This window comes from Pantherophis guttatus, chromosome 7 (assembly GCF_059756535.1).
Source record: "Pantherophis guttatus breed Tessera chromosome 7, ASM5975653v1, whole genome shotgun sequence".
Lineage (NCBI taxonomy): Eukaryota > Metazoa > Chordata > Lepidosauria > Squamata > Colubridae > Pantherophis > Pantherophis guttatus.
In genome coordinates, this window is record NC_142069.1 from 10,335 (window position 1) to 33,945 (window position 23,611).

General features: G+C 44.6%; 1 protein-coding gene across 1 annotated transcript; it reads right to left on the minus strand.

The window, feature by feature from the left end:
- Positions 1-230: 230 nt before the first annotated feature.
- On the minus strand, positions 231-23,232 carry LOC117672985 (uncharacterized). The gene is made up of 10 exons (XM_034430115.3): positions 23,089-23,232; positions 22,705-22,742; positions 15,903-15,966; positions 14,320-14,375; positions 12,297-12,650; positions 11,416-11,587; positions 9,830-9,971; positions 9,339-9,477; positions 1,934-2,138; positions 231-685 (listed from the first exon to the last, which is right to left on the minus strand). The coding sequence occupies exons 1-10, from the start codon at positions 23,223-23,225 to the stop codon at positions 451-453; spliced, it is 1,542 nt and encodes a 513-aa protein (XP_034286006.3). The 5' UTR covers positions 23,226-23,232; the 3' UTR covers positions 231-450.
- Positions 23,233-23,611: the final 379 nt, after the last annotated feature.

The following is a 23,611-nucleotide window of genomic DNA, read 5'->3' on the forward strand; positions in this document are numbered from 1 at the left end:
GCTTACAAGCAGCTCTTATCAAATGGGAGAAACGCATCCAGTCTGGGGCCCAAGTCCAAATCCTCCAGTTTTTCATATTACAGATGTCTTGATGGGAAAAATACCTAATTTGCAGATTATGTGCATTTCTAGAAATAGGCTAGAACTAATAGAATTTAACATATTGGGGATTATCACTATAGGGAACCACAGCAATATTTACTGTATACTCACATCATTGTAATCAGAAATAAAATACAAGCAGATCAGTTTATTAGTACTTAATAACATATGCTTGATTCGAAGCCCTAGGAGAAAATGAACACATACAAATACATATTTAAACATACAAAATAACATTTAAAAGGCTGAATTATGACAATGGTTTTCCATCGGCCTCGGTCTCCTCCTCTGCATCAGAAAACCTCATTTTGCAACCATTGGTCTGGAGCTGCCGTAACAATCGTTCAATCAAGTGCAGGAGGCGAAGTCCGCGCTGAGCTTCCTCATTATGGCTCCGTGGCTCAGGCCTTGCTGAGAGTGCTTCACGGAGCTATAGTTTTCCTTCACGTATTTTGCAAATGGAGCAAGTGGGGCTTTGGCTGGGGTGCCATCTTTGAGCTTGGGCTGGCAAAGCTCAAGCTGCCCCTTGCAAAGAGCACAGACAAAACGCTGCGTGTCCAGGGATTTGGAGTGGCGCCCAATTCTGAAAGGCAAATGCAAGAGGTGTCTTTGAAGACAGAAAGCTGCTAAGGAAAGGCGATGGCGGCATGCATTTACAGCTGAAATTATAGAAGCAAAACCTTCAGGTAAGAGGTTTATTTTTTTTAATTTATTTTTTACACTAGAAAATTATAATGTATTTTTATTGCTAGGAAACAAAATATTTCTGACAGTTTTCTAATACTGAAAATATAGTTACTTCATCCCAGGTGATTGAGCGCAAACTATTAATATCTCCAGCATAAACAATGGCCATTAAAAACTCTATACATAATTCTACCTTGAAAATACTGGTTGTAAACAAGAAATTATCATGTATCCTTAATACTAAAATTCTACTTCACTGTACAGGTTTTCCTCAGGTGACACAGCGGTTGGGACCAAACTTTCTATCTCCATCATACGACTGCTTCACTTAGAGATGACAATTCCAGCAGTCCCAACTGCCAATATAACCAGAGGACCACCCAGGTTGTTAAGCGACTGTGGCGTGGGAAGAGGCGGGAGCCCCAAAGCAGGCCAGTGGGCCAGAGCTACAGGTGCCCAGAGTGAGCACTTATGGAGGGCTGGAGAGTATGCAGAGCATGGACAGATGGGTGTCACAAGCGGAACCAGATGGGCGAAAAAGCAGCTGGAGAGTGAGCGACTATTCAAGCCACCTCGTGGAATTCTCTGGTCTTCAGCCTCAAAACTGCTGCAGACAACACTTGTGGCTCTCTGATTCTCCCTTGCCAGCAGTTTGCTGACTTCAGGTGACAAGGCAAGTCTTTGCCCTCTTTTCCATACGACATCGTATCTCAGCTGTGCCAAGTACTAAAAAAAGAAAACACGTACAACATGGAGCCTCTTGTAGATATGGCCCATAATCACATGGGTCAATTCATGAATTGAACTCCTGAGCTGCCTCCCTTCCAAGGGAAGGTCCCCTGGGATCCAGCGCCTGGGGAGACTCCAACCCCAAACCCCTTAGCTCCTACCACACTTCTAACCATTTCAACAGGCAGGCAAGAAAAAGAACAAGATATCCCAGTTTCAGAAAAGCACAATGCATACATTCTGATACATTTAATCATTTTTCAAAATGATAAAATTGAAATGGACTCCATCTAAATAAACCAGATGAGTGGAGCTATTGGGAGAATGGTTTACCAAACGGCAGATGATGCAGCATCCGTGAATTAAAAAGAAAAAAGGAAAAGTACTGCTAGGCGAAAGGAAATTCTCCACTCACGTGTTTTTGCACTGTAAGCATTCATAAGTAAATTTGTATTTTATCTCATAGTTGTGGCACCGTGAGACCACTGGGAGCTCCGGATGAATCATAGCAGACTTCTTGGCATATAAATTCCAGAATCGCCCATGCCCGTCTCGAACACCGTGGATTAACCACGTCGCTGCATGACACAGTTCATGGATGAGAGTATCCCGAAGTCGATCTAACCGTGGCATGAAATAAGAGAACAAAGAAACTTCTCTTTAGGTCTGTATGACATGCATTTTGCTCCGAGTCTAAGTATAAAATGTTAACTCTGTCAGGTATGGAAGACCAGGATCACACATGAAATCCCAACTAAACTGATCTATTATTACTCGTGCCTCAGCACAGGAATCTACTCAACTAATACTTAGCAATATTTTGACGTTAGGTGATGGTCAACAGAATTCAAGAGAGGTTGGACTAAGTTTGGAGCTACATAGAGACTCTAGGCCGATTCCTCTTTTGACTCCACCCCCAGGTTCCGCCACTCCTTCTCCTACGATAATGTTCCAGTTAATGCTTTATACTGGAGCTGAACATTTAGCCAAGAACAATTAAAAAGCACCATCTAAATTATATAGGATTTGTGAACTTACAATAAAAAGGTAAAGGCTTCTCCTGTCCAGTCGTGTTCGACTCTAGGGAGGCAGTGTTCATTTCCCTCTCACAGCCAAAGAGCCAGCATTGTCTGAAGACATTTCCATGGTCATATGGCCAGCATGGCTATATGCCAGAGGCGCACAGAGCGCAGTTACCTTCCCACTTAAGTGGCACCTATTGTATTTATCTACTCGCGTTTGCCTGTTTTCTGACTGCTAGGTGGGCAGAACTAGTAATATAGTATCTTTATTCATACAAACGGTAAAGCAGAGAATATTGTTGCGGTTTAAATCCATGAAACGATAATTTAACCAAGCGGCCAATTTCCACCAATTGGCCTGATTTCTTGCCACCATTCATTAAGAACAAAAATGAGCAAGCTACATGAGGCTCCCAATACAGCAGAGCTGAAAGTTGCCTCAATTTAGAAGGACAACTGCCTGGTTGCTGCTGAAGGACCCACAGGAAGCATAAATTCGCATAAATATTGGAGGGGTGGGGGACAGGTAATGTAAAAGAGCCAAATGGCTTGGACACTGCAATTGCCCAAATTGTATTAAAATAAGAACTGCAAATCTGCAACTCCTCCTGGTTCCCCCTACCATTCCTGGATGATAAGAAATCAGAGGAATTTGGGGGGGGGGGCGGTGGAGCCAGCAATCAGCTTGGAAAGTTGTGTGAACGGGTGCTCCGTGAAACACAACTGATTTCCAGCCATCCTTGAGGGATGACTTGTGAGGAAGCTAGCCGATTTACTGAGTTCAGGTGGCAGTCCAGACTGGGAGGCAGTGGAATTTTCAACGAGAGCGGACAGGGAAGAAGATGGCCTGCAATGGCCGAATTGTAGAGCTGACAGCAGGACAAAGATAGCGGTGTGAGAAGCGGTCGGTGGACCGGAATTGGTGGAAAAGAGTTCCAGCTTCTAAAGAGCGAGTGGAACAGGAAGGAAAGTGGATTGAAATCCCTGGCTGATTTAAGAGAAGAAGAGGCTCCTAATAGGAGGGGTGGACTCTCTCTCTCCTTCTTCCCCCCCCCAACCCCCCCCCCGGTGGAAGAAGCAGCGTAGGAGACTGTGGAGCTTTATTAAGATCTTAAGACCTATAAAGACAGGGGATAGAAGGAGAGAGGCAACGGAAGCTAACTGGATTTGGAGCTGGAAAACTTTGTGGGCTGTTACGCGAAAAGTTGAATAGTGTGGAAATTGGAGATCAGACAAACTTACAGGAGAAAACGGCTGTCCTCCTTTCCTTTGGACACTGAGGAGGCACTTTCTGTGTCAGAATTGAGACAAGGCTCTAGAGAGACATCTACTGGCCAAGGAAGGTATATACATGTAAGTTGGAAATTTTGAAGAAAGAAAGCCCTTTTAAGTGCCTGTTGAACTGTAGATTTAGGAACATTGGTGAAGTGATAAGTTTACAAATCTGTGTTGGAGGACAAATAGGGATCATATATAAGAGATACAAATATATAGAGCCATATGTTGAGCATTTGATCTGAGCAGAAGGCAACGTTAGAAAATTACTGAACTGAACTTCAATAACCGTTTAGAAGCTATTGGAATCCAGAAGTTATCATCAATATCACTGCTATTATCAGAAGTATTTTTGATATACCACTTTGACTATTGTAAATATTACAAGTATTACTAGGATTGTATATACTAAGTTCAGCGGTATTATCCTTATGTGTATTGATAATAGTATATATGGTGCTAGACCAACAAGTTAAATATAGTTAGGTTTATATAAATAGAATAAGTCTGATATCTAACAACTAATATTAATAACTCAAGTAACGAGCAGTGGAGGGTTCTATTGGTGTGAAAAAGTGGTGGGAGTGTTGGCTGGAGTCCAACTTTGCAGAAAAATTTCTAAAGATGACAAGTACTACGAATTTAACTAAAGTAGGGATAGGGAGGAAGCAAACTGCTCAGGTATCATCAGCTTCATCTAGTCCGTCAACGCAGAGATCAATAGAAGACATGGTCCAAAGGGAGAGGTCCAAATTGTTTAAAGATCTGCAGTCTATGTTGCAATCAATGCAAGAAGCTATGACTAAAAATCACGACGAAATGAAAAAATGAGATAGGAAAGGTAAGAAATGACACGAGAGAACTTAAAGAAAAAATGCAAAAGGTGGATGATAAATTTGAATTTTTCCAACAGCAAATTACCAAAAATGAACAGTTGATGGAAGAAAGGATGGAGAGAGAAGAAAAAAGAGTGGATGAAATGAGTGAGAAATTAATTCAGGCGAATAAGGAATTAGAGGCTACAGTTATCTTTCTCGTAACAGAAAAAGTGGCACATTACATATGCTTCCAGAACGTTAGAGAGAAGACTTGCCAGCTATTACGGCAGAACTAATAGCGAAAGCACTTGGAACAGAAAAGGAGGAAATGCTAACAGAAATAGATGAGACCTATAGAATACACACAAATTACGCGAGGAGACACAATCTACCAAAAGAAGTACAAGTTAAGTTCGTGAAGAACTTCAATTCGGGATGAAGTACTGCACAGGACACAGGACGATCCAATAGAATACAGAGGGAAACAACTGACAGTTCTAAAGCTGAAGAGTTAGGGAGCTGAGAAGACCATACCAGTTCTTAACATCAAAGTTGACTAAATACAATGTGAACTTCAGATGGCTGACACTGGAAGGTATAATGGTCACCTGGTGAGAAAAGAGGTATAGAGCGGACTCTCTGAACAAAGCAGAGGAATTTTATAATCAACATTTTGGAAGCAAGGAAGAACCAGAAGAGAGGGAAATAAAAGAATACCTGTCGTGGAAGAAAGGGAACTACGCCTTAGAAAGAAGGAAAAAAAACAAAGGGAGAGACCTGAGAATAATGGGGAAAGGCCTAAAGAACCAAGGATAACAAGAACAACAAGACCTAGATATAAGATATTGTCACTGCGTTATTTTATTTACCAGCTGAGCTAATTATTTCTGGACTATCAGACTTTCCGTACCTTGCCAAGAATTGTTATCAGAAGCTACTACGCATGTCCATCCACCCACATTCCTTCACACACTTTTCCTTTGTTCTCCTGCCAGCGAGGTCCGGCTGGACCGGCAGGAGATCTCGCTTGCCAAAATGTAACAATTAACTTTTTCTTAGATAGTGAGGTGTTTTATTTTCTTTATAACAAATAAATGAGTTTTATTAGAAACCTTTCCTTCGCGTTTTCTTTATCAGAATATTGCAACTTGGAATAAGCCACGACCCATCTTCTCTAAACCAGGGTAATTAGTCCCAGAGCCAAACATGGGATTAATAAATGCCCTGACAGATATGAACAGAGGAATGCAAGAGGAAAGTAAGATTTTATCATTGAACATTAATGGACTAAATTCTCCCGCTAAAAGGGAGAATTTAAAAGGGAGAAACTAAAAGGTAGTTTCATAAACTACAAAGCTACAATCTGGATATAATAGCGCTACAAGAAGTGGACATAAAAGAACAACACAAACAGGTATTAGAATACCCCAAACTGGGGAACTTATTTGTATCACTGTTACAACAAAAAAAGAGAGGGGTAACATTGTATATTAAGGAAACAATATTGGTCAAACAAATTTACAAAGATGAAGAGGGTAGGATTTTGATCGTGGAAATAATAAGTCTACGCCCCCAATGGGGGACAGGAACAGTTTTATAACAAACTGCACAATATTATTCAAGACATAGAATGTGACAATTTCTGTATGTTAAGAGATTTTAACACAATAACAGACAAAGAATTAGATTATAGAAGCAACAAATTAAAAAAAAAAATTAGAAGAATCTTGCCTAAAACTTTCTTCAGAATGGTATATGAATTAAATTTACAGGACACTTGGAGAGAGAGAAACCAGGGGAAGAAACAATATACATATTATTCTAATAGACATCAGTCCTGGTCCAGACTCGACACGGTATGGATGTCAATGAAATTAAATGCAGAAGTGAAAGAAGTAGAAATTGATACAAATACATAGGCGGATCATAACCCAATGAGGGTTTGTTGGAAAGGAAAAAAAATGGCAAGATGGACACTAAATAGGTCAATCCTAAAATAGGAAAAATTTAGGCTGACAATGGAAAAACAAATGGATTTTTTTTAAGAAAACAAGAAAGAAGTTACATCTCTACTAAATATTTGGGATATGGCGAGGGCATATATGAGGGGGTCGCTATATCATATATAGCGAATAAAAATAAGGAGAAGAAACAGCGACAGAAACGCCTAGAAAAAGAATATAGAAAAGCCGAAGCAGAATTGCAGAAGGAATCTCAAAAAAGGGAGCCAAAGCAACAAATGGACTTAATTAAACATAAATTGAATACGCTTGAGAAGGAGGAGTTTGTGAGAGATATAAAAAAAACTAACCAAAACTTTTTTGAGAATGCAAATAAACCAGGGAGGTGAAGAAACATAAGGAGAAAGGATGGATTAATAAACTGCAAAATGAGGAAGGAGAGATGTGCTATCAGAATGAAGAGAAAAAGAATATAGTTCAGGAATATTATAAGAAACTGTACGATGATACAGAAAGATATTCAGAAGATAAAACAATAAATTATTTAAGGAAAGCCTCACAGCCTAAAATTTCAGGGAAAAAAAAGTTAAATGAAGAAATAAAGATGCCAGAATTAATAGAGGCAATAAAAAAACAAAAAAATAACAAAACACCAGGCCTGGATGGGTTGCCAGTAGAAATATATAAAGAATTACAAGACACATTTGGACAAGTGTTGCTTGAGGTATACAGTGCAGTGTTAAATGATGCAAAGATTCCACTATCATGGGAAGAAGCAAATATTACATTGATTCCGAAAGAAAACACTGATTTAACTTTGATTAAAAACTATAGGTCTATCTTGTTGTTGAATACAGATTATAAAATATTTATGTCAATAATAGCTGAAAGACTGAAAAGGTTTTTAAATGAATTTATACATGTGGATCAAAATGGCTTTTTGCCAAAAAGACAAATCAGGAATATGAGAATACTTGATACGCTAGAATATTATGAAATACATAGTGAGACGCAAGCAATATTGATGTTCCTAGATGCCCAAACAGCCTTTGAACAAGTGAATAAGTGGTCATACTTACCCGTGTTTCCCCGAAAATAAGACCCTGTCTTACTTTTTGAACCCTGAAATAAGCGCTTGGCCTTATTGCCATGCGCTCAAAAGTCCGATTGGGCTTATTATCAGGGGAGGTTTTATTTTGGGGGAAACAGGATACAAATTCAGACAAGTTATATGAAAGATGTGAAAACGTGGGGCATCAGCAGAATTTTTTTTTCTTCTTTAATTTATATGCCGCCCTTCTCCGGAGACTCAGGGTGGCTTACAATGCGTTAAGCAATAGCCTTCATACTTTTGTATATTTATACAAAGTCAGCTTATTGCCCCCACAATCTGGGTCCTCATTTCACCTACCTTTGAAAAGATGGAAGGCTGAGTCAACCTTGAGCCTGGTGAGATTTGAACTTGCAGTAATTGCAAGCAGCAGATGTTAATCTGTTAATAACAGTGCTTTAGTGCACTGTACTACAGGCTCTTTAATGGCAGATAAACTTCTATTGGGGACAGAAGAGAAAATGATCAAAGCAATATATAAGTTTTTACTAGAATACAAAATGGAGGAAGTGTGTGTTAAAGATACAATGATGGTGTGGGCAAAGAATTTTGGATACAGTATCGAATTGGAAAAGTGAGAAAAATTGTGGGACAAAAACAGGAAATTAACTCTGGCCACATCATATAAAGAACTTCTATAAAATGTTTTTATAGGTGGCACCTACCACCAGCTAGGCTAGCCAAAATGTATAAAAATTTATCACCTAAATGATGGAAATGTGACCAAATACCGGGCACCTACTACCATATGTGATGGACATGTAGAAAAGCAAAAGAATATTGGCAAAATATTCAAATATGGTTGGAAGAAATGACCGGACAGAGATTGGAACTCAAACTAGAATTATTCCTATTAGGAATTATAAAAGAAGATCTAAGTAAAGGGTTAACATATCATAACAGTGGCAAGAATAGTTTATGCCCAGCAGTGGAAGAGTGAAAACATACCTAAAGAAAGGGAAATAATAAAAATACTTGACTGTGCAGAATGTGATAGACTGACACTAGAACTGAAAAATAAAGGAGAGACAGAATACTATGAAATTTGATTAGACTTAAGGAATAGAAGTCGGAACAGATAAGAACAAGGATGTGTAGATGGAAACAAGAGGCAATATTTGTAATATAGTATTGAAGTGTAAGTGTGTATAAGAGGTTAAGTATACGTATGTAATTAGTAAGTAGTAATGTATATTGAATACATAAGAGACTTGTGCTTATGGTGGAGATATCGCCAAGACAGTTCTACCATATACAATTTTTTTTTACCAATAAAGGTTTTAAAAATTTTTTTAAAAAAGAAAGGAATCAGAGGAATGGTTTTCTATTTCACACAAAATTGAAATCCTACCCCCTTCCAACTCAGAGTGCTAAAGGAGAGTTTGAGGGGTCCTTGGTGCTCTGAGCTTGGTTGTTTTCTTGCAGATGTTTCACGACCCAAACTAGGGAACAGCATCAGCACAGTTTGGGGAATGAAGAAAACTGCAAGAAAACAACCAAGCTCAGAAAGCACCAAGGACGCCCCATTTCAACCCTGAGCTACAGACCTTCTCCTCTATAGAAGAGAATCTGCCTTTGCGTCCATGCAATCTGTGACCACACCTGTTCTAGTCAGAGAAGCAAGAAGGCCTACCTGCAGAATCACAGACTTTTTCTGACAGCATTATCTTGGCATAACGCTGCATCTCTGGCTCCTTCAGCTGGCCAGTAACACAGCACCCTGCTGTCTTCTGCATCTTCTTATTCCAGGTAATCTCCATTCTCTCGGGCAGCTAAGAGAAATGATAGGCAACAAGAGACTTCCAAAGCTGTAAAAGTTGGGCTCAGCTCTCACCGACTCAAGGTTGACTCAGCCTTCCATCCTTCTGAGGTGGGTAAAATGAGGACCCAGATTGTTGGGGACAATACGCTGACTCTGTAAACCACTTAGAGAGGCTATAAAAGCACTGTAAAGCAGCATATAAGTGCTATTGCTATTGCTTCTGCTTCCAATTTTTCGCTGAGGACACCAGGCTTAGGAGAGGAAACCATGGTGAAAGGGAAACAAAGGTTTTGGGAAGCTGAGCCAGGCAACGTGGACCCCCTGCTAAGGATAGCTGCACCTATAAAACCCAAATTCCCTACCTTTTCTTCAAAGACAGAATGGTTGTAAAAAGAATACAGCCTTTGAGCCAGTCCTTCTTTTTTGCTCCGGAAATGTTTTGCAAATTGGGATTGTGGGTCTGACAACTCCTGCAAGAAACAGCCCTGGACGTGGCAGGGTCCCCTGGGAAGAGAAAAGCCAAGAGAAGGCTGGAGGAGCATCCCACCCTCCTCTCCTCATTGGGGAGGTAGGACACGGTCACCCTTGCCTTAAAGGCTTGCCTCAGATAACACGGCTGTGGGCTTCCCACCCCTCCCCTGAAAAGCAGGTTGAAAACTTAAATAATGAATGTCTCCCGAAGAACTGGGCATGGCTGAGCAACTTTCAAGATCCATCCATGATTGCCTGAGCAGAGAAGCCACAGATCTCCTCAAATGAACATTAGCCTGCTTCTAACCACGCTACACACAGAGACATGTTCTATTTCCTTCATCTCTCTCTCTCCCCCCATATTTTCAAATATTATGTATTGCAACAGAAATATCAGGCCAAAACTGGGATATTAAAGGCACTTGTATTCCTTTGCTTGTGTGTGCTGTGGGAAAAAATCAGTTTTCAGATAAATAAGTTTAAGACAAAAAGAATGTGGCCTTGCAATGTCTAACTCACGGTGGCCCATTGTAAAGTTTTATCAGAACAGTCCCACTACAACTCCTCGAGATGCAAACATTTTCTTTAACTAAAACCATGGTTCTCTGTGGCTAACAGATGGACAGGAAGTAACCTGAGATCTATTATGTCATTAGGAATGTGTGCATGCATTATTTCCCCCTCCTTTCTGAAATACATAAATATCATCTCTTTGTCTGCAGGGGTGGCTCTCCCACTACTCTGAATGGATGCAATGGGCTCCGAGTCAACCCAGGCAAGACAGAGTGGCTCTGGATACTTGGGCCTTTTGGTGACAAGGTTTTTCCGCCACTAGTCCTGAGTTGGGTGGCACTGCCTCAGGCAGACCCAGTGAGAAATCTGGGGGTCGTCGGTTACGTTGGGAACCCTTTAGTAGTCAAAATGAAATATTGGAAGAACCAAGCATCCATACAACTTGGCTCCTAGAAGATCACAAGCCAGACTCATTTTTTCACCATGATTCTCCTGTCTCTTTAGAAATGATGCTGGCCTCCCCAGGGAGGGCTTCCCTGATGATGGTGAAGGCTGAGGAGGATCTTTGGGGAGTAACTGGGTGCTATCTTGAACCCTATTGTGCAATTCAGAAAATAGTATTGCACTGTATTTGTTGTAGTTTATTTTGATCTGTTGAAAACACAGTGGTTCTATTTTGGCCAGCATGAATCAATTACAGTCAATTACTATTCAGCAGCATAAGCTTGATAAACAAACAGAGAAATAAATCATATATCTAGAAGGATCCAGGTCCAAACAGTGCTAAATTATGAAAACACCCACTGACAGATGTCAGCCTCTTAAAAAGTTTTCAGCAAAGTCTCAAAGTCACTTTGCAAGTTTTCTTCACTCGCTGCAAAAATGTTTCTCCTAATGGATGTGTGAAAAATTGGCCAGCCATTTGGACTCTGAAAGTAATAGTAAAGAAGCAGTAGAGACTCACCTTATTTGCATCCGAGTAACTGACTGAGTAATATCCACGAGGGCCTTGCTTTTCGAAGTCCCAGGGGAACGCGGTGTGCCAGGAGCAGGGATTCCGGCTGCTGAGGGAAGGCTTCCCTCTCTCTTGGCAGCTGTGGCTGGGCTTTCAAGGGAAGACCCCAGGCCTCTCTCCTCTGCAAGTTGCAAAGAGAACGCTCAGCACGGAGCTGCAAATCAACCTGACCAGGCCTGGCCCACCAGATGGGAATTGCGGAAAGGCAAAGGACTGCGTTGGCTTCCTGATTAAGTCACTCCAGGCAGCTCTTCTATTCCCAAGCCCCAAGCAAGGAGACCAAGAGCAGAGTATATAAGCAGCTTTGCCTCCATAGCAGGACGAAGAGACTAGCTGTAACAGCCTGCACAAACCACAGGCACTGTAACAAAGCTGGGCCTTTATCATCATTTGCAAAATGGCCCAAGTGGGTGAAACAATGGGGTGGACTCAAAAAGGGCTGGATTTACACCTCCCTCCCTCCCTCCTCCCATGACTCAAAATTATCTTGAAATTCTACAGAAACAGCTTTCCTTTGGCCTGCTACTGAAGGCAGGAAGACCCAACACCAAACATTGCTTGCATTCCAGCAATATTCCCATCACCAGGAACTTTATTCCAAGGTACTGGTTATGGCCCCCACCCACACTCGTTCTCCCCCCTAGCTCACATGCTCCCATAGGGGTCTAGGAAAAGGAACGGCTGCCACAATAGCACACAGCCCTGAGAGGCTTATTGCTTCTGTTCCTGAACAATGTACATCCACCACAACTCCTACAAAAGCCGTCCTGTATGCACGGCTTTTGCCAAGCCCCACACCGGAATCAGCCCAGGAAAGGGCCGCCTCTTACCACGGAGGCTTTGCTGGCTCCCGGCCCTCTTGGCTTCGGGGAAGAACATCCTTTGCTTCATGAGAACCACAAGGCTTTCCACCTCCTCATCGGAGCTCTCCGGCTCCCTTGAGCTCTGCCGCTGGCTCTGGAGGAGGAAAGCGCCTGGCCTCCCCCAGGAAGCAGCGGAGCCCCTCCAAGGAGAGGCAAGGGGCAGGTGATGGGAGGGATTCCCCAGAGGGCCTCGGACAAAGACGGGATCGTCCTCACTGTCAGGGTCACTGCATGGGAGTGGAGAGAAAACAGACCCAGCAGAGCAGGCAGCCACCCTTCCAGCAACATCGGAGGCTTTTGCTGCGTGGAGGGGTCGTGATTCTGCAATAGAACAGAACAACAGAATTGGAAGGGACCTTGGAGGTCTTCTAATCCAACCCTCTGCTCTGGCAGGAAACCCTGTACCATTTCAGACAAATGGTTGTCCAATCTCTTCTTCAAAACTTCCAGTATTGGAGCAGTCAGAACTTCTGGAAGTCATTCCACTGGTTAATTGTTATTTCTCCTTAGTTCTAGGTTGCTTCTCTCTTTGATTAGTTTCCATCCAATGCAATTAAACATTCTCAAAATTTATTTATTTATTAAACTTTCATGCCACCCATAACCCCAAAATCCTGTCTTCTAAGCCAATTTGGGCATTTTCATAAGGTAAGTAGAGCAGAGCTTCCCTGGAGTTCTTCTTGGTGGAAATGGCTGGCTGCTCCCTTCTCCTATTTTCTCAACTCCCTAGTATACCTACAATGCTTCATTTCCTGGCGGTACCTCTTCCACACATAATCCCTGTTCAGTTTTATGACATCAGCCAAAGTTAACTTGACATCATAACCTAGCCTGGCATAAATTTTACATAAAATTAGTTAGCCCATGATCATGGTGTCTCATTTATTTCAAATTCATGTCAACAGCAAACGACAAAGGGGACTCTTAAGATCAGACCAAATGTCACTTGCATCTTCATTTTCTTTCAAGCTAGCTGCCAGCTGCCATGGAAATGGGGTGGGGGGGGTGAAAGCAATGGGTACTTGGGAGGGGAAGCGTGCAGGAGATGAAAGTGGAATTTCTGAGAAGCAATGAGGAGGCCTGGACTCAGAATGGCCAGCTTGTTTAACACCTTGACGGCCAACCATCCTGGAGGAGCAATGCACCTGGACCAGAGACGTTCTCAAAACATCTTCCTGGCCGATGACTAAACTCTGGTTGCCTGGCTACTGGGGCTGGGCTGGGCTGTGGGGTTAGTTTCAATTTGTCTCTTCACACACATTTTGCTTCAGACCTTGCCTGACTTTTGCTGCAATCAGTTCTTTCCTAGTAAAAATATCTTTTCTCTGAATCTATGGAGTCAAGGGTTTTCTTTCCTAGGGATTGATCAGAGGCCCTGACACCAACAATCAAGAGGTAAACTATACCCCAATCAAGGAACTGCCAAACAAGCTAACGGTAAACAGTTCAACCCAAGAATCTCTAATACCACCCACTGATAGGACAATCCATTAGAATATAAAGCAGGGCAAACCCCACTTCCTACTAACACTGATGATGTTACCTAGCTTGGGTAATGAAATGTTTGCAAGGAAACAGCCAAACTCAGAGAGCATTAAGGAGCCCTCAAACGAGAGTCTGCCGGCACCTTTTCCTCAGAAACAATGCAGCCTGCTGACCCTTCCACTAGGTAATATTACTGGAGGGGGAGAGGGAGGGCATGGGGAGAGGGTGTTTAGCATTATTCCCAGGGAATTTAACTGAAAGACTCTGGCCCTTTAGCATGGCTGCAAGAGTGCCATCCAACAGCAGTCATAATGATGAGGAAGGTACTTCAAAATTATAATCTTTTCAGTTGGCATTTCTGACTATTGCACAAAAGGGGCTGTCTTGTACCGAATTGAGCGCTGAACCAGCACTCTCCCTCTTTAAGAATCTGGGAAACAACAAAGCAGATAAACTTTGTCAAGCCCTGCTCCCAAAAGCAGAGCATTTTTTTTGACTCACTTGCCTTTTGCTGCAGGTCCATACTTCTCTTCAGGAGAGCTAAAAAAATTTTCCTTTGAACTTTTCAGATGGAGAGAAGTGGGAAAAAATAGAATTAAGAATTAAATTCTGGAAGCAAATAAGGATTTTTAAAACTCCTCCCTTCCCCCACCTTCCATCCTAGGAAGTTAGCAGGCCCTGCAGCCCAATACTTGTGAAAGGCTCACCTTTACATCACTGGGCTAAACCCAGGCAGGCCCTTCTTGGACCTGAAAGAGGTCCCAAAGTCCCTCCCAAGCCAAATGTCAGGCGCAAAAGGCGGGGTCCATGTGTAACTGATTTATTGCTAAAAGCCTAGGGGACAGAAATCGTCTCAACTGATGGCCAACACCTGGTAAGTTAGATAAGGGTCAGTGTGTGTGTGTGTGTGTGTGTGTGTGTGTGGCTACCTAGTGATGCTAGGATAACCCCAAAGATGTTTTTTCAATAGGCAACTGGACTTTCTGGTTTTTCTTTGAAGATGTTTCGCTTCTCATCCAAGAAGCTTCTTCATTTCTGACTGGTTGGCGGGGAATGGAAGGATTTATATTCCTTGCAGACAGCTAATCATTTGCATGCTTTTAGAGAGTTGTTGAGGCCACTTAGAGGTTTATTTGTGTCCTCAGGATCATCTGAGTGGTGCAAATGGGTGTGGAGTCTTCCTGGAACTGCTGAGGGGACTGTGTTGGTGACTGGAAATAGATGAGGTTGTATTCCCCCCCCCCACCCCCCCATTGAGAGAGGGCTGTTCAGTTTGGACATAGAAGGCCTCTTTGACCCCCTCTTTCAAACCAGGATAATCCCTCTTTTCACCCCTCCTCCTGGCTCTGCCAGTCCTTCTCCTTCACCAACCTCCCCTCTTTCACAGGGCTCCAAATTGGGTGCTCTTCCCTGCCCTGCTTTAAGAGATTAAAATCCTACCCGCTTGATTATCTTTTCCATTGTTAAAAGCATTTACCTCATATTAAGATTAAATTTACAAAAGCAAGTAAGTCTCACTTTCACCTTCGTAACAAAGTTTTAAATATGAAATGTGGAATAAACAGCCCATTTGGCTATTATTGGCTTGAGGTTCATCATGCACTTTTAGGCGATCACCAAAAGAAACAGAAAACAGTTCATGAAAGTCAGTAAAAGATCTCTTCCCCACAACCCCTGGGAAAATTCTTGGTTTTTTTACTTCACCTGGAAAATCAGCTGAATCAACAGAGTGCTTGCAATATAAAGGGCCTTGTTAGGGCGGTGATAAATATACTGCACTTTTTCCAATATTTCTTAGTTGTTTCTGTGCTCATGTATTTACTGTTATTACATTTTCTGCTTGTTTTTGTTGTAAACCACTCAGAATCACACTGAGACAGGTGGCTATATACATTGGTGAAATAAGTAAATAAATTACAAAATTATTAAGCTACCTGCAAAAACTATGTAGAAGTTAATACAGCTCTTTTAAAATGTTGTTTACTAAACATAAATCGTACACCCTTTGTCCAATCAGATCTTAAAATGTTTAAAACCGAATGTTTCAGAAAGCCCAAATCAATATAAAGTACAAAATTTCAGACACACCTGCTATTTCTTGTCCTTGGTGTGCAACATGAAGCAGATCTGGGGATTCTCATTCTAGACAAAACTAAAACAAGCCACAGAAGGAAGCAAAAGTTAGTCCCCTGGCTTAAACGATTAAAGTCTCCAAAAGACAACTTGAAAGCAAATTTAATTTAATTTAATTAAGAATTCGCTTCCCTTTCAGGCTCTTTGGGGCCTAATGGGGAGGCCGGGGCTTAACAAATGTCTCACTTAGCAACAATAATTTCGGGCTCAATTGTGGTCGTAAGTCGAGGACTACCTGTAGGTTAAAAAAGCTTGGAGATCACGCAAATATAAACCAGAATTGGTGTCTGGTGCCCAGGGTCCATTCCCTTCCCTGGGTTGCAGGCATAACTGGCTGTGGGAACTGGTGCTGGCAGCTGGATTGTGGGTCCATCAGCTGTGCAAATCAGCCATTTCTCAACAGAAGTGTTCCATGCAATAGGGAGGCCAGTGCCAAAGGAACACGGCCCTCTTGGCCTGCGCTTCCAGGCAGGAGGGTTGATGCTGCTGGAATGCAGACGAGGGCTGCCTTTTCCACTGTGGACATGTGGCAATGGGGACTTTGCTGTGGCTGAGGCAGGGCTAGTACAGCAGGGCTAGCTTGTGGGACCCTGTGCTTGCAGCTCCCTCTGCCACTTTGTTGGGTAGCCATCTTGCCTTTCCCCTGGGTGAGATCTGGAAGGCCCTGGGAACAACATTCTGCATCAACTTATAATCAGCATTCATCACCATCCAGGAGGTGGATGGATTTAATTGCAATGGGACTAGTCATTGTAGAAGAAAGTTTAGCGGTGGGTGATTTTACTCAAATTTCCCACCAGTGAGGGTGGGTTTTTTTTTTTTTTTTTAGTTATTGGGTCATATAGTTTTGGCCACAGCAGTCTGATGACAGGAGAGTGACTGTTGGCACGGTGTGGGTGTTAGATGTGGGATGTGTGGTGATGCCTGAAGAACCAGAGGCGCAGAGTGCCTAATACTGCAAAAGTGGCTCGAGTATTAGGGAGCCCACATTGAAGATTGAGATAAGGGGTGCAGGCCCAGGTGTGGATTCTTATGGAGAGGGGAGAGCAGGCTGTAACATTCCAGTAACAACAGGTAGGAGGAGATAGGACAGGAAACATGGGTGAAATGTTCATGGGAGACTGGCCACAGGATCTTCTTCCAGCATCTGGAAGTCACTCCTGAGTCCCAGATGGCAGACTCTCAAGGCCCTGGTTGTCGGAGAGGATCTGGCTGGGATGGGAGGCATTCTCTGAGACATGCCCAGTGATGTTCTGGGTCCAACACCAGCCAGGACCCCAGAGAAGGGCAATGGGGGTGGTGGCAATCATCTGAGATACTTGGGAAACAGCCAGGGGCCCTGCTCCTCAGATTTCCAGATGTGAGGCACTATTTATTAAGTTAGGTACTAAGAGGGATCGGTGGGACTGCTGTTGTACCAGCCTCCCGGATGCATACCGTTTCCTCGAAAATAAGACCCTGTCTTATATTTTTTTGAACCCCAAAATAAGCACTTGGCCTTATTTGGGGGGAGGTCTTATTATTTTGGAGCACGTGGAGCAAGACAGGTCTCCTCTTGCCATCTGTTCTGCCCCAGCTCCGGATTTCCGAGGATATTGACATACACCAACGATCCTTATCAAATTTATTAAGTAGCAAGAATAAACAAGACCGGCAAAGGTTGGCAACCAGCCCAGAAAACAAGATATGATAAACCAAAATACTCTGATAATAAATACAAGTTGTTTCCAGCAAGAAAGCACTAGCTGCGTGCGATTTAAATAGACTAAGGGAGTGGCCAATTATCCTCAAGCCCTACTCTCGAGTAGGCCTCCTCCTCCTGAGTAGCCACTCCTGCCTTTTGGCAGTCCTGCGTGCTCGAGCATTGAGGAGAGGCTCCCCCACTTCGCTCTCTCCACTTGAAGGAGCCTCTGGAGGTTCTGAAGGCCCTGGCTGAGTCTCTGCCTCTGGCACCACATCCCCTTCAGCCTCCTCGCTGTCCGACACAAGCGCTGGCTGTGCAGGCTGCTGGCGCGACACACCAGCCTCCTCTTCGTCGGGATCAGCCACGATCCGCGCAGGCTGCTGGCAGGCCACACCACCATCTTACCTGATTTCGACCTCTGTCTCCCTAACCCTAACCAGGGGAAATGGCGGGAACCAGCTGCGCATGCGGTTAAATATTTTCGGGGAGGGTTTATTTTTTGGGGAGGGCTTATTTTTAGGGGATATCTTGTTTTTAGGGAAACACGGTAGCAGCTTCTCTACCTGAGCATCTTGATTCTGTTCTGAGCTGATGGTGTTCTCCAGGGTTATGGCTTTGGGACACTTGAGCTTGCCTTTCCTGAGTATGGGGTCTGAGGTATCTCAGAGTTCATGGCCACTACAACAGTCATGGATCTGTCCCAAGTCATCCAGAGCCCAACGCATAACAGTGGTCATACAACTGACCATTTTTTCCCTGTCAGAACAGTAGTAGGGTCCTGTGGAACAGGGGGAGATATTAGTTTCTCCCATCATGGTCAGGCCATTCCCTGGTGAGCCTCCATAGTATCACCATCCATAATAATAGCTTAATTTGGTACTATATATATTTATTTTGTATAGTCTAAACCAGGGGTCCTGAAACTTTTTGAACAGAGGGCCACTTCGCAGTCTCTCAGACAGTTGGGGGGTGGGGGGGCGGACTGGCTGGGAGGGTGTGGCTAGGTGATCATGTGACTGGGTGGGCATGGCCAATTTAGCAGTCCATTTTGCCAATTTAGCAGTTCATAAATAGTACACACAAATTAAACCTTAATTTGTTTTGTTCCTTGGGGTGTTTTATTTGCTTTTGTTTGACTTTTCTTTTTATTAGATAATTTTTTAAGTTGTTTACGAGTCTAGTGGTTCACTTCAGAAAACTCAGTTTTGCAGCAATTCTTCTCAGCCCCAGGGAGGTTACAATCTACATCTCTCCCTCTCTCGCCCACTCCCCCGTCTCTCAAAAAAGAAAAGTGTGCTAGAAGAGCCATTGGGAGTGGGGGAGAGAAACCTTGCTGAATTCCACTCCATTCCATTCCATTCTCTCTCTCTCTCTCAGGAAAGAAAAGTGTGCTAGAAGAGTAAATGAGGGTGGGAAAGAGAAACCTTGCTAAATTCCATTACATTCTCTCTCTCTCTGTCTCTCTCTCTCTTATTTCTCTCTCAGGAAAGAAAAGTGTGCTGGAAGAACAAATGGGGGTGGGGAAGAGAAACCTTGGTAAGTTCCATTCCATTTGCATCGCGACGGTTTCAATCCACTTTTGGAATCTCGCTAGCTGCCCTGGAGCTTCCTCCACATGTGCAGAACGCGTTCGGGCAAGGGCTCCGCACATCTGGCAGGCAGAATCGGACCGGGCAGGCATTGCTTGGAGTGGATGTGGTAAGGAAGCCCCAAGACGGGGGCTCAGCAGCACTGATCTGCTGGCCAGCCAGCCCTTCCTGCCTCCCTGTTCTGTCCCCGTCCCACACGCACACACACCAACAGACGTTCAAGAGTTAAAGAGCAAACCAGCCGGCAAAATCCTTTTCCTTATGATAACGGAACTTGGCAACAACCTAGTGGCTGCCTGACAAGAGTTTATTACTTACAAAGAGGAGAGATAACTTCTCCCCACTTCTGGTACATCAAAGGAAACAGCTCAATAATTATAGAGTCAATCAAATCCAAAGATAATCCAGCAAAGTCTATAGCAAAAGTCCGGCAATGCAGAATGGCGTGGAAGCTTTCATCTTTGTTCGTCACAAGGTTTGACTGGCCACCACGCTCCCTTTTATACCCTGTGGGGTGTGGTCCAGTGACTCAGCCTAATCTCGGGCACGCCTTTTCTTCTGTTGCGTGCGCTTATCTCTGCGACGCTGGCGTGGATCCAGCCAAGACTCATTACTCTCATCACTGTCCACCTGTGGCTGCGTGGATGTGCTTGGCCCCGGCCCTATCTCTTGCCCTTCGGCGGACACCGAAGGCATTGCAAAAGAGGAGGGGCCTGGAGAGGGAGGCCTTGCCAACTCCTCTTCACTCTTGGAGTCCTCTCCTGCCGATAACACAGGCTCAGGTAACGGAGCCACAACACTCCCTCTCCAATGGCGGAGACGGCTGTCCTCCTTAAGGAGGGGCAGCCTAGCAGGAGAAGGACAGGATGCCAAGCAGCGGTGGGGGGGAGAAGGCAGTGGCGGCTGTTGCGGGCCCCACTTCCTAGCTCGCTCGTGTCTCGCCAGCCCCACTTTGCCAACAGGTGCACGAGCCACGCCTTCCCGGAATTTGGCTGCAACCCTCAGCTCGGAATGGAGAGGCGGGGGGGGGAGGGGGGCTGCAAGGCAGAAGGCTGCCTTCTGTCCAGGGAAGGGACCGCAACCTTGGGGCTCTGTCTGAAGGAACTGCATCTATCAGGCAGGACCCCAAAAGCGCTCTGGAGCTGCTGCCTCGCAGAACAGGGTGGGGCTCTGCTCTCCCTGTTGAACAGCCCCAGTGAAGGAGGCATATCATCGGGGGTCTCTACCCCTGGCAGCTTCTGGGTGGCAACTCCACTGCCGCTCGGCAGAGCCACACAGCTCGAAGGAGGCAAAGCAGCCAGCTAGAAAGGCCGAGTAAAGGTGGTAAATCATGCCCAGGCCCAGCAGACAAAAAACAGCCACCGCGAGTGGGGAAAGCCAGATCCCCATTGGAGTCCTGGCTGCCCACCTTTCGGCAGCGGCTCACTTTTCTCTTTTCATCAGCCATGGGAGAAAGGGAACAGTAGGCAGGGATCAGAGCTTGGGGCCAGCCAGGAAATTGAACTGTTGCCCAGCCCAGCCCAGAGCAGTGAAAGGTGGATAAGTCTCGCCATGTCCACCCCCACCCCCCTGAGGTGGCCCTTCAGCCTAGCGCGGCAGGCCCAGAGCAGATTTCCCTCCTCCGCCATTGGCTTTACCTTCCAGTTGCAGCCTAATGAGCTCGCACCACTCTGCTCACAGCGGCTGCCCGCGAAAGTAAGGCCTGCGCTCAGCCAAAGGGCAGGGGCCAGCAGGTGGGCGGGGCAATGTGGGCGGGGCAGCCTCGTGGTGCTGCGCGGGCTGGATTAATTGCTTTGGCAGGCCATAACCAGCCTGTGGGCCATATTTTGAGGATCCCTGGTCTAAATTGTTTTTAAATTTTATGATGTACGCCTCTCAGAGTGCCTTATTGATATGGGCAGCTATAAAAATCAAATAAAGAAATAAAATATAATCAAGTCATAAGTTGTTCTATGTCATTGAAGATACTTGGCATTCTCAGCAAGAGACAAGAAAAAACTGTTACTGTAGCATTGAGTGCTCCTTTTTCCAGATCTAACTGATCTGCAAGCACTTGGATTCCCACATTGGCAACTTCAATATTAGATTCCTTATCTACAGAATGCCACAAGAGGCTACTTTGACCATAACAGAGTCAGATAGGGCAAGGAAAGACATTAGTCACACAGTGCAGTTATTACATGATAAAAGTTATAACATGCTCCTACTCCTACTTATTTTTCATTGTTTTACGGAGCCAATTTGGTCTAGTGGTTAAGGCACCTGGCTAGAAAGCAGGAAATTGTGAGTTCTAGTTCTGTCTCAGCCATGAAAGTCAGTTGGGTGATCTTGGATCAGCCACTCTCTCTCAGCCCAACTCACCTCACAGGGTTCTTGCTGTGGAGGAGGAGGATGTTAGTTTCCTTCAGTTATTTATAAAAATAATAAAGGTGGGACATGTGTTTATGTGTATACATTTTAAAAGTTATTCATTTTCTTGGCAGTTTATATTGTTCTCACTTAGCCTACCTAAATAAAATTAAGAAAAACAAGTTAAATCGTCTAAGAACAAATGCTCCAGATAATTAACAAAATCAACTTTCCATTAATAGGTTAGAAAATATATTGATCTGATTAAGTGGTAAAAATCTAGAAAAAACATAGCATTTATACAGATTTTTAGACCATCCTCATCTAAGCCATGCTCAAAGAACAGCATAGGGACCTATGTTATAAGGTTCTTCAGAAGTGAATACAGGTAGTCCTCAACTTACAACACTTCATTTAGTGGCTGTTCAAAGTTACAATGGCACTGGAAAAAGTGACTTTTGATTGTTTTTCACACTTACAACTGTTGCAGCATGTGATCAAAATTCAGATGCTTAGCAACTTACTCATATTTAAGGGGGGAAAGCAAGAGGGGAAAGAAAATATCTATTTGGGAAGCTGCTTCAAGGTCATCCGGCATACCAGCCGCATATTATCCTGTACAAGTTGGGACTGACCGTTTAAAAACACCCTGCCTGAACCCAACTGGCTACACGGTGTGGGCAATGGGAGGTAACTGAGGGAGGGAAAAGTTGAACATAGGGATTTTGGCGTATGATTTTCAGTTCTGGCTTTGCAGTACTGCAATATTTGACTATATCTTTCTCAACAAATGGAGCCCAGGATCGTTTCTATTTAGATGTTTAACTTGCAGCAGGTCTGACATTTTGCAACCTTCTGACAAGCAAAGTCAATGGGGAAGCTAGATTCACTTAAGAATCGTGTTTCTAACTTCACAACTGCAGTGATTCACTTAACAACTGTGGCAATAAAGGTCGTAAACTGGAGCAAAATTTACTTAACGGATGTTTAATTTAGCAACGGAAATTTTGGGCTCAATTGTGGTCATAAGTCGAGGACTGCCTGTAGTATTAAGTAGATAGGCAAACAGAACTGAAAGTCATACTCCAAAAAAAGTACTTTCTGAACTTCTGCAGGTTAACTTTTACATACTTACATTTTTCAAATTCATCGTCGCTGCTTGAAGATGATGAGCTGTAAAACAGACCGTAAGAGGGCTATTGGTGTCTAAACGGCCCAAAACAAAATCTACGGCTGTAAGAAAAAAAGGCACTTCCAGGAGCATAGAGGCCCTTTGAAAGGCAGGTAATGCAAGACATGCCGCTCCCTAATAAAAAGTCCAAGACCTTGAACTGACCACCTCCCGTCGAAGCTCTCCGCCCCCCGCCCCCCATACCCAACACCCTCGGCTGGACAACGGGGAGCAGCTCAGCCGCGCCGACCCCCGCCCCGCCCTGCTTGGCGTTTCCCGAGGTCGCCCTCGAAACCGGGCATTAACCTCCTCACGAAGAGCCCCCGCCAGAGTCGGAACTGCGCTCACCCTCCGCGCCGGGCCATCGCGCCAAGGCCGGAACCTCCGGCGGGCCGCCCAGAGACTGTGGGGCCAGGAAACAGAGGGCCGCTCCTCGAATTTCCCGCCTCGGCGCGCGATGATGACATGACCGCGGTTCCGACCATTGAGGGAGGGAGGCCGTTCCCGCAGCCGGTGGGCGGAGCCCGGAAGGGGCGTGGCGTCCGGGGCCGCAGGCGGGGCTGGCTTTCTCCCGGCGTGGTGCCGGCTGACGCGTTGGGGCGACCCTCGGCCAGGCTCCGCGGCTTCTGCGTGGAATGGCCAGGAGACCCAGGAGCCTTTTCGGAAGAGCCAACCGGCGGCCGTGCCAGGCGCGCACGACCACTCGCAAACCCGCATGGCTGAGGTGCAGCTGCGGCGCGAAGACCGAGGTCAAAATAAAATACAATTCGCTTCCTTTAGAAAGCGTCAGTCACGACGCCGGGCCAGCAGACGGGCTCAGAAGGGAAGCCCGGGGGCTGCAGCATCTTGCACCGCATCGGCCCTGGCCGCG

Coding starts and splice junctions, on each gene's coding strand:
- LOC117672985 (XM_034430115.3), bottom strand. CDS start 23,225: ATGGTCGGAACCGCGGTCATGTCATCATCGCGCGCCGAGGCGGGAAAT. Junction 22,743..23,088: donor GCGATGGCCCGGCGCGGAGG/GTGAGCGCAGTT, acceptor TCTGTTTTACAG/CTCATCATCTTCAAGCAGCG. Junction 686..1,933: donor TGCTTACAGTGCAAAAACAC/GTGAGTGGAGAA, acceptor TTTGCCTTTCAG/AATTGGGCGCCACTCCAAAT.